The 11026-nt window shown below is 33.4% G+C and overlaps 1 protein-coding gene across 9 annotated transcripts in view; it reads left to right on the plus strand.

Annotated features, from left to right (window-relative positions):
• Positions 1–10337, plus strand: part of LOC120423636 (fat-like cadherin-related tumor suppressor homolog) — an 861295-nt gene extending 850958 nt beyond the window's left edge. For 6 of the 9 annotated variants that reach the window (XM_052708242.1, XM_052708241.1, XM_052708239.1 and 3 more), the window contains 4 exons: positions 53–238; positions 330–350; positions 425–697; positions 3661–10337. In XM_052708242.1, coding sequence (XP_052564202.1) covers positions 53–238; positions 330–350; positions 425–697; positions 3661–3977 — 797 coding nt within the window. In that variant the 3' untranslated portion in view covers positions 3978–10337. Of the gene's footprint in view, positions 1–52; positions 239–329; positions 351–424; positions 703–3660 lie in introns of all 9 variants that reach the window. The other 3 variants (XM_052708243.1, XM_052708246.1, XM_052708240.1) reach the window with 2 other exon arrangements.
• The last annotated feature ends 689 nt before the right edge of the window (positions 10338–11026 follow it).

The following is an 11026-nucleotide window of genomic DNA, read 5'->3' on the forward strand; positions in this document are numbered from 1 at the left end:
TGAAGAAGCTACTTATCGTAATTAAAAATGACTAACGTCTCGCTTTCTTTAGTCCTTGGCCCAGTGGACCCGGCGCGGGACATCGAAACGCTCAACGAGGACAACGAGTCCGAGTTCGTGGACGACTCGGAGTGCGACCAGAGCGAGCAGCCGCTGTCGCTGGGCTTCGAGCAGAACACTTCCATTCCATGTCTGAATCCTCTCGACAGCGGCAGTGAGGACTACAGATTCAATACAGGTGAGCGCCTTTTAATTCGATATTTGACGAAACTTGTCCTCAAGTCCAATTTGTATCCCTCTCTCTCTCTCTAAATGCTACCCCAAATTAGTGCCTTTAAAAGTAAATACACGTAAGTGATACATGACTAAAAATCTACCAAATGACTTAAAACTAACCTCAAAATTCTCGTTCTTCTACCCCCAGCTGATAGTTATCTACGACACCCGAACAGCTACTTGCCCAAGTACAACATCCAGAGCGAAACCGAGGGTGAATGTGCCCCACTAACAGGGGGAGGAGGAGGGGGAGGACCAGGAGGAGCAAGTAGGAAGCCCTTGAACGGGCTCGAGGTGGGCCCCCACCAGCTCGTTGAGTCCGACGAGGACGAGGACGGCATCCAGGCGTACGGCTTCCCGGTGACGAAGCGACGCAACCGGCGCGAACCCAGTGATATCGACATGGTGCTGCACAGTGGCGGTGAGTGAGGAAACCTTTGAGGAGATGGAGAAGCGGGGTTGTTTCAAGTGGGGTGGTGGATTACCATGCGTCTCCATCTGTGAAGTTCTTTTTTCGCGAAAAAACTGTTCGCAAAATAAAGAACCGAATCAAGTTTTTTTTTCTTAAATTTCATGTTTAGTAATCCTTAATGAAATAATAATGAGAAAATTTTCCATTCAATTTTGGGGGCTGGTCATACAAAATTACAAAATGTGTATGTTAGTGTTTAAAATTCTGTATCTTGTTTTTGGTGTCATCGGCAAAGTTGTAGGACTTTTCGGAAAAAAAAGATAGATACACGAAAAAATCGATTTTATGTTAAACTTTTTATCACTAAAAGTAAAATTTAAACAAAAAAATTGTTAAAAATATGTTTTTTTTAAAGTGAAATCGAATTTGCAATCGAAAAGTACTCCATATTATTATTATTATTATTATTAGGGTTTGTTCGGGATTTCAGAACCCCCCCCCCCCCACTCCCCCCCCCCTGTTACGCACCCCCTATTCATGAACGTAATTTTTGAATGAACCCTTATTATTATTTTATGAAATGTACCGTAAAACGAGGTGACTTTGACAGGTTTGCGATTTTTCCGCAAAATGAAGAGTACAATTAAAATACGTAAGTACAATTAAAATACGTAAAAAATGCAAAATAAATCGATAATTTTATTTTAAAAAAACAGTTTTAACAAATTTTAGGCGAAATTTCGACTTTTTAACAATTTTACCTTAAATTTATATGTATTTTGCTTAAAATCATATACACTTAGTTAACTAAATATAAACATTGTTTTTTTTTTCTTAAAAACTATATCAGCTGCTTTAGTGACGGTACATTTAGGGTACAAATAAAGTTTGAATATCTTAAATATGATTTTAACAAGAAAAGTGACCCCGGAATTAAAACTAAGAATTTTTAACGTAACTATTTTTTTAAACATTATTGAAAAAACTTTTTATTCCGAAATAGTGCATGGACTTTGTGTAGTCTACCCCAGTACATATTTTAAAAATAACAATCTTGAGAAAAACATTATTTGTTGGAAAATATGCTAAAAACAAATTGAAATCCTATCAAAGTCACCCCGGTTTACGGTACCGTTTTCAAGTTATAGCTACTTAGGTATAAATTTTCGATTTCTTTTCGTTGTATCGCATTTAAAATATACTTTTTGAAAGAACTCCTGACAAATATAATTTTGAAAGCTGAGATAATTTCCTACAATTTTCTTTTTGAAACTTTGAAAATCTTTCTGATATACAGCCTAACATAAAATTGAGGAGAACGGTTTTTTTTTTGCAAATCGTCACCTGATGAGCCTGTTATTTTCAACTGACAATATCTCGGAAACTATTGAAAACTACTGGAAACTCTCGGTATTCAATGATCTTTTCAATAAAAATATTAAAAAAGCTATGGAATCAGGAAAATTATCTATTTGAAATGATCAGAAAATTTCACAACGGTTGAAATTTTAATATTAGAAATTGAATCAAAAGTTTCTGATATATCGACAGTTGAAAATACAGGCTAATTAGGTGACACATAGAAAACTCATTTTATCTCAGCTGTATCTCAGAAACTAATTGTCCGATTTTCAAAGTCAAAAATTTCAACCATAAAAAATATAAATCGAAAATTCGGTTGATATCACATTTTTTTAAATCATATCTCTTGAACCAGATTTTGCATCATAATGCGCTATGGCTCATAAGATGACTTTTGAGTCCCATAAAACATATCAAAAATTCCGGAATTGAAAAAATCGGTATTTAAGGAATCCAAATTTAAGTGAAAAAGTTAAATAAAGGAATTGGTATGTAAACTATGTCCGGATCCACCATCCGACCCATTGTTGGTTAGATTATCAAAACACCTTTCCAACGAGTCTAAAACATTGAAGATCTGGCAACCCTGTCTCGAGATATGGCCACTTAAGTGATATTGATGTACTTTTTTGAAGCCGGATCTCACTTAAATGTAGTTAAACTATGTCCGTGTCCATCATCCGACCCAACGTTGGTTAGGTTATCAAAAAACCTTTCCAACGAGTGCAAAATATTGTCCACGCTCCATACAAAAAAGATTTTTTTGTTTGGACAATTGTCCACGAAGAGGGGGTGGGGGATTGAGATTCCCTAAAAAATGTCCACGTGGTTTATGAATGGTCCCTTTTCAGTACAGTTTTTTTCTGCGATGAAAGGTAAACAGTTTTGTCATTTGAAATTATCAAAAAGTTGTTCTAAATCACAAAAAATAGCTGTTTTTTTTAATTCTAAAAAAAATGCTTTCTACGTAATGACGGTTGTGTTTCAGAAAAATTGTTGTTTTTTCAATTTATCAATGCAAATATTTATTTTCCTCAAGTTGTCCGTATTTTTCGATCTGTGGCCCAAAATTTGTAACAAGCATGAAAGTGCCCTATTTGATTCAAAAAGCTGAAATAAACGTTTAACAAAAGGTCTATTCCCGTACTTACAGAATTCTAAAACTGGGCACAAAATTGGCAACAAGCACGTTCCCGTAATTTTCTGGGTAGCTGCTTAGTTTAATATTTCTCTCCCTTTTTTGCTCTCTTGCAGAACTTCTGTAGAAGAGAGAGTTGAAGGAAAAAAAAATGTTACCTTTTTTTTGGCTGCAGAATTTTGCAGGAACTGCAGAAATATTGCAATTCTAAGGGTATGGGACAAAATTTAATTTTTATAATAGTTTACAATAGATTGTCCAAATTTTTCAACTAAAATTTTAATTATTGACAATGATTTTTAATGCCTTTTAAGTTAAATATTTTTAACAAAAATATTTCTTGTCGTAAAATGCATTGCAAATTAATGGAGACGCATAGTTCTTCAACTGAAGTAACACACCATGGGTCTCCACCAAATCAACTTTTCATCAAATTCAAACTTTTCTCTCCTTCTCTTTCTCCCCTCCACAGGCGAAAGCAGCTCCCTGCTCAGCCACTCGCGCAACCTAAACAGCTCGAACCACTCGAACAGCGATCTTTCGACGCACCTGTGCGAAATCGACGACTCCGAGTTCGAGCAGGACTTACCGACGGCGATGCAACACCACCAGCAGCAGCCACCCCATCATCACCACCACCATCATCATCCAACGCAGCAGCAGCTTCAACCATCCCAGCAGCACCAGTCCAGCTCGTCGTTGTCGTCGTCCGGCGGAAGTGGCCAACCACCGCGGCCCAAACAAAACAAGGTCAAGTGGGCCAACAGCGTCCAGCAGACGGAGGTCTGACAGCAGCTCGACGACGACCCAGCCGACGGCGAAGGCAGCTCAGCCAAGACCACAACCATCAAGACTTGTAACTTCTCTAGCAGCATTAGCCGAGCACTATTGATGCAACTTTCTAGGTTAACTTATTTTATTTATTTCGTCGTGAGCCTTTCGTAATAGCTACTTTGTGTCCTGTGTCTTCATGCGTTCGAATGTCGCTCTGTGTCTACGTAATTTTAGTTCTTAAGTTGCCATTAACGGTTAGGTCATTTTTTATACACCCTCATCACAACAAGGAATCAAAATTTTAACACAGACGACAAAAGTTAAGAAGAAATTACAACATGATCTCCGGTAGAGACTCCAACGCGCGGGCGACCTGTCATCGCGCGTAACCGCAACCATATCTCGTGTCACACGTGTTTCGAAATTCGTAGAATGCAGCTAAATTAAAAGTGGTTGCGAAAAAGAGAGAATGTGAGATCGAAGCGAAATGTCGTGCGTTTATATCTAAGTAGAATATTAAAATTTAACTTGGCTGCGAAACTTTGGACAGATTGAGGTTAAATGGGGGAGAAATCTAAAGCAGGGCAGGGTTGTTGAGCGGTGAATTATTTGCATCCAACTTGCAAACAACTGTGTATTGAATTTGAGATTAAAATATGCTTTTGTTTGAACTAAAGTGCATTTTGAACCTTTCTTACTAGAAGTGCTGGAATGAAATTTAGATTTTTTCATATTTTAAACCATTAAAAACTGAAATTATCTGAACGAGTACTGCGATGCCTCTCAAGCTAAAAAATTGTGACGGGGACTTGTTCAAAAGAGAAATTTCCTTCTGACTGACTTCCCTTCCGAGCTGCGATGTTATAAAAAGGGCTTTTCTAATTATGTCGTGCAAAATGGGACATTTTGGATCAGGGCAAATTACATTCTACTGCAGGGTTTTTTTTTGTTAGCTTGTCTAAACGAAGTGTTTGTCTAGTTTGTCTATTCCACTGACATTTGAATTCGATGCAGTTTTCTAAGTGAATGGAAATTTGTCCAACAGAAAAAAACATTTTATACTTTCAATGCAAAAATAATTTCGCTTCGCTTGGAGATGGTAATTTACGTAAAATACGTAAGAATTCATGGTTGAGAATACAACTAATTTCGCCTGAACTGGAATCTCAACAGCATTACTGCCGTCCATTGCCGACCGATCCTTGTTCTAGCTTGTTAAATCTATTGAAAACTCAATCTGAAAATAGAGTTTAACTTTAACATAATTTACCAAAATTTATTGTTCTTTTTCGATTTGTCACATTGCTTAAATTTTTAAAAGCGATTCCAACATGAGTTTGGCAATAGTTTTTTTTTGTAGTTAAAATTTAAGATGAAATCACAACAAATTTTGTTAATCAAATTTTATTAAACAACTACACTTTTTCCAATTTTTTGGTTCTCGTAGCCTTATTTCATGAGTAGGTATGTAAAAATGTAGCTAAAGCATGTTTTTCTTAAATGGAAAAAAATAATATCAATTGAAATCCAAAAATTTGTAGTTTTTAACTTGGTTTAGATACTCACATAAAATATAATGACAAAAAAATCAAATAATTTGCATTTAAGCATTAACCTTAACGGTTATATAATTTAAACAGCTTTTGCACTGAAAAATCATGAAAACACTGACAACTTGATAAATCAACATTGATATTCGAATTGCACATCAAAATCTTCACAATTTAAAAGAAAACTGAATATTTGACACGAATTACTTCATATTTCAACTTTTTCAAATGACTGCTTTTTGTTTCAAGCTTTTTTTAATTCGAAAAAATAATATTAATCAAGGTTGTTAACAATCAAATTATCGTGGCTCGATAACGATAACGATAATCTATCGTTATCGTTATCGTTATTTCAATAATTTTATCGGCAATAATCATATCGCCGATAATGTACAAAAACTCATTTTAAAATCTTTCTAAAATCGACTTAATTCAACCATATCATATCATCATGAATTTATTTTTTGAAAATCATTCATAATTTATAATATTGGTTACAAACGAAGTGAAATTGTGTATGATTTTTCACTTTATTAGAGTTTTTTTGGAAAATACTAAAATTTTCACAAATTTTCGTACTTTTTCGAAAATTCTTAAATTTTCAAAATATGCAATTTGGGTATCAAACGAAGCGAAATTTTGTTTGCTTTTTCACATTAATTGATTTTTTTTTCGAAAATAATAAAATTTTCACAAAACATCGTATTTTTCGAATGTACTCAAATTTTCATAATTTGTAATATGGGTACCAAACGAAAAGAAATTTTGATTGCTATTTCAGTTTTTTAGAGTTTTTTGTAAAATACGAAAATTTTCACAAAATACCGTATTTTTTCGTAAATACTCATATTTTTTTAATTTGCAATATGGGTATCAAACAACGCAAAATTTGGTATAAAGTATGCGAAATTTCCCTTCGTTTGATACACATCTTTCAGATTTTGAAAATTTTAGTTGTCGAAAAAATATGGTAATATGTGAAAATTTTACTTCTTTCCTAAAAGAAAACTTAAATAAACTTAAAAAGCATACGAAATTTCAATTCATTTTATATCCATATTGCAAATTTTGTACATTTGAGTATTTCCGAAAAAATACGGTAATTTGTGATTTTTTTTTAATTTTCACAAAAGAAAACTCTAATAAACTGCATAAGCATACCAAATTACAATTCGTTTGATACCAATAATTGAAATTATGAAAATTTTAGTATTTTACAAAAAAATTAAGTGAAAACAAAATAAAAAATTGCGCTTCGTTTGATATCCATATTGCAAATGATGAAAATTTGATTATTTTCGAAGTATACGATTTTTTGTGAACAATTTTGAGTGCATTTTAATATTTTGAAATTAACTACATTTTCGAAACATATATTCTTAGTGAAAGCATTGAAAACTTAACGGCACCCATTGACATTTGAGTTAAAGTTTTTTTGTTCTTGATTATGAATTTGCATTCCAGTATTCTTATCTTTAATTGGATAAATTCTACAAAAAACCAGGCTATTTGTTTATGTGAAAATGCAGTTTTGTAAGTTTACAGTATAAAGCTTGTTGTAGTCCGATTGTTATAAATTTTTGTGATTAAAATACTTCTTTTCACTTATCCTTCAACATTGATAAGCTGACAACCCAGTCGGGAGATATCCTTTTTTTACTCAATTCACGGATAATGTCTACAGAAATAATCTCACTAACCTCTTTTTGAATAATTATTTTTCGTTCTTTATTTTCATGAAAAAAGTTCCAACGCATAACGACGAAATAATTTAAAACAGTTTTAATTTGTGTAAACTTATAAATTAAATTAAAACTAATCAGCAAAGAAATGATGGTAATATTAATCAAGGAATGGTGACAGATTTTGTGTCAAAATAAGAAACTGGTGAATTTCATCAGGTTGACATTTTTACACATTTAAAAATAAAAAAAAATAAAATTAATCAAAAGTGAGAAAATATTCAACCAACCAAATTTTAAACCTTTCAAAAATAAACTGTTTTACTGTGTAGCGCAGTTCTAGAAGATTATTAAATAAAAATTAACGAAATCGGACTGGAGTGTTTTTTTAAAGCAAATTCCGATTCTTTTTTCTGAGCCGATATGAAATCTTGATAGTTAAATATTCATTAAAATTGTTTGGTTCCGGTTTCCTTTTTTCCTGATTAACCCTAGCATTCGTTAAATATTTTTTCGATATCATGATGAGTTCAGGAACCTGAGAAACGACTATTAAGAGACATAGCCATTTGAGGAAGTACTCATTTGGAGGAATAGCATGTTCAGAGATGCTTCATTTAGAAAAATGACTTATTAGAAAGGGGTATTTTTGGGGTTGTAACAATTGGGTGATGCGTCACAGAATCTTTGAAAATGATGGTAAATCGATAATTTAGTGTATCTTTTTTGAATCAGTAGTCTACAAACTGTCAAACATTCACCAATTTTCGATCATTTGGCAGAGAATTTGGTGCTGAATAAATAAAAACATTAGGAATGTACAAAAAAATATTACGAATTCTTTCTGAGCTGAGTTCACAAAATAACTATAGTTAATAACTTAAAATTAGTATTTTTCCAAATCTATTAATAGATTCAACCAAATTATAAAATAATGAACGTTCAATGTTTTGAATATTTTTGTTTAACATAAAACTTTTTTTAAAACGTTACTTAATGCCTTCCTGCTAAAAGCCTTGCAACCACACACTACGAAAGCTTTGGCTAACGCTTACTTAGTAAAGACACTATATATCTGAGTGCTGCCATCTAGGTATGATAAATTTAATGAACCATTTGAAAGCACTGCAGTGTTTGTGTGCGTGCACTGAGAGTAAAGTTCCGACAGCTATCCGCCGGAGCTTTCAAATTATGTAAATAATGACCCTTTTTAGTATCAACCAAAACAGTTTTTCGAACATATCTTTTAAAGTACTGCACCAAGCCGGATGAAATTTAAAAAAGACTTAAAGAACCTGAAGGTAAATCCAAAAATATAGATCCGGACAAAATCGGTCGAGCCAGTTCCGAGAAAAGTGAGTGAGAAAAAAAATTCTACGTCCATCCACACGCACAGACATTTGCTCAGAATTTGATTCTGAGCCGATATGTATACGTAAAGGTATATCTGGGAGGCTTATTTAAAAAGTTCAATTTTTGAGTGATTTTATAGCCTTGCCTCAGTGAGGTGAGGAAGGCAAAAATAATATAAATCGCAGAAAATATCATCATGTTTACTAACAGGGATGACAAAAGTTCCATCGCTAACAACTCTACCCTGACACTACAGTTGTGGTAGATAAATAAACAACTCGTGTAAAAAAAAATCAAATCGCAGCCAGATAAAAAAAGAAACCGTTTCGAAACGGCGAACAATTCTGAAGAGATTAGAAATCGCAAAAATAGAAGAAAAAACCACACACTTACATTGAAACAAACATTATCAAATCCGCGCAGCTCCGAAAGGCAAAATCGCAATTTAGGAACGAAGTGAAAACATTGTTGTAAGATAGAGTAAAACGGAAACGGAATGAACGTATCTAAATGAGAAAAGAGCTAGAAAGAGAGAAAATGAGAGAGAGCGCATTAGCAGTTAGTAATAAAACAACAACACACACACTCTAGGTCTAATGTTTTCATTGAAAATTTGAAAAGTCTATAGTCGGTAAGGATTTTTTATTGCGGAGAAGAACACAGTTCGAACGAGAATACAATCAATGACTGATACACACACAAACAAATAAAAAAAGAAACATACAAGATTAGTAGAATCACACGAGGGAGAGTCGAGAAGGGGAAAGTGGGAAGAATAAGTGACTATTTTTTTAGGATTAAATGGCAGCAAAATATGTCGTCACACACACACTGCGAAGAAGAAGATTTCAGTTAATTCTAACGTAACTTAGTTTTCCATTAAAAAAAAACACATAGAAATCAAAGCAAGACACCTTCCAGTATTCATCTAAGAAGAAACGTACCAACATTTCCAAAATTCCACGTCAAATCGGCACAAACTTTCTTCAAACCATTCTTCTCTCCCAGACTCGAATCGTTCTACTTAAGGTTAAAACCTTTAAACCAGCCCTGTTTTACATTCGAATTTTAATCCACGTTTTAGCTCTAATTGTAAGCCAACAAATGCGAAACACACTGGTTCACAAACAAAAGAAACACTCTGTTAATTCTATGGTGCTCTACTTAAAAACGACAACAAAACAAAATGGTAACAAACTAATCTATTTTCACACCGTTTCCTTTGAAAAACCATTAAAATTACATCCCATTTCGTGTACATTACTTAGTGGAAAATGTTAGTGTTAAGTTAACCAACTGACAAGCAGCTTCTTTTAAGTTTAAGTTTATTTTTCCACCACATTAATCCTTAGCCCTGCCCCGGTAGCTAAACTCAGCAAAAAGTAACAACTTTAATTTTACGTGACAAAATCAACTAAACAAAAATAGCTAATTACGAAAAAGTTAAAGTCGCTTAATTCATGGATTTTTGTTTCACAAAAAAACGAAGAAAAAACTATCATGTAAAAAACAAACATCTTTTAGGGGGACTCAAACGAAGAAGCGCGATCGGCGTTGCCGGCAATTAGTCTAATTGAAACGAATTCCTTTTCTGTTGCGGTTGGTAGGTTTAAGAAAAACAAAAATCGCGAGAGACTTTTTTCTCTCCTGCGGTAGCGAATAATAAAAAGAAGAAAAAAAATGTATCAGTATAGTTTAATTTCTAAAACTGTGAAATAGCAAAGAAAAAAAAAACAACTCGAGCATTGGAGGAAAAAGAGGAAAAAATCGCGCGTGAAGAGAATAACCAATCGATCAAATCAATGCATTTACTGATCATTGTAGCGAATAGAGAAAAAGAAAACAACTTTTTTATGTATTTGTTTAAATAAAAACTGGAACATTATTTAAAAATTGAAGAGAAATAAACGATTCTGAAGTATGAACTTTTATAAAATTGATTGTTCTATATTTTTCTCGATTGATATCACAATAAAGTTTTATACATACCGTCAGTGGGGGTGACTATGGGTCAAAAAACGATACACCTCTCGTAATTACTTAATAACAAAAATAATTAACATCGAAAATCTTCCTACGTAGATTTGTTCTTAGATAGTTTACTAACATTTTCCCAAAATATGGTGGATTTTGATGAACACTACCTTAAATGCCAATAGTTTGAAAATTGACCCAATGTCACCCCTTAGAAGGGGTGACATTGGGTCAAATGAAACTAAAATGATGATCAAATACAACGATATGGTAAAAACAAGTCATCCAACAGTGTGTCTTGTTCAAGGGAATCGTATTGACATGCTACAATGTTTGAAGTGGAGATTTTCAAACATTTGAGTAGTTTTTGAGCAATCCCAACAAAAATTTTAGAAAAATTATTTTTCAAGAGGTCATTTTTGGCCAAAAACGTACCTCAACTTAAGACAGCTGTCAAAATAACAGGATTTGCTCTAGGAACGAGATTTTTTCAGCGAAGTCATCT

This window comes from Culex pipiens, chromosome 2, assembly GCF_016801865.2.
Source record: "Culex pipiens pallens isolate TS chromosome 2, TS_CPP_V2, whole genome shotgun sequence".
Lineage (NCBI taxonomy): Eukaryota > Metazoa > Arthropoda > Insecta > Diptera > Culicidae > Culex > Culex pipiens.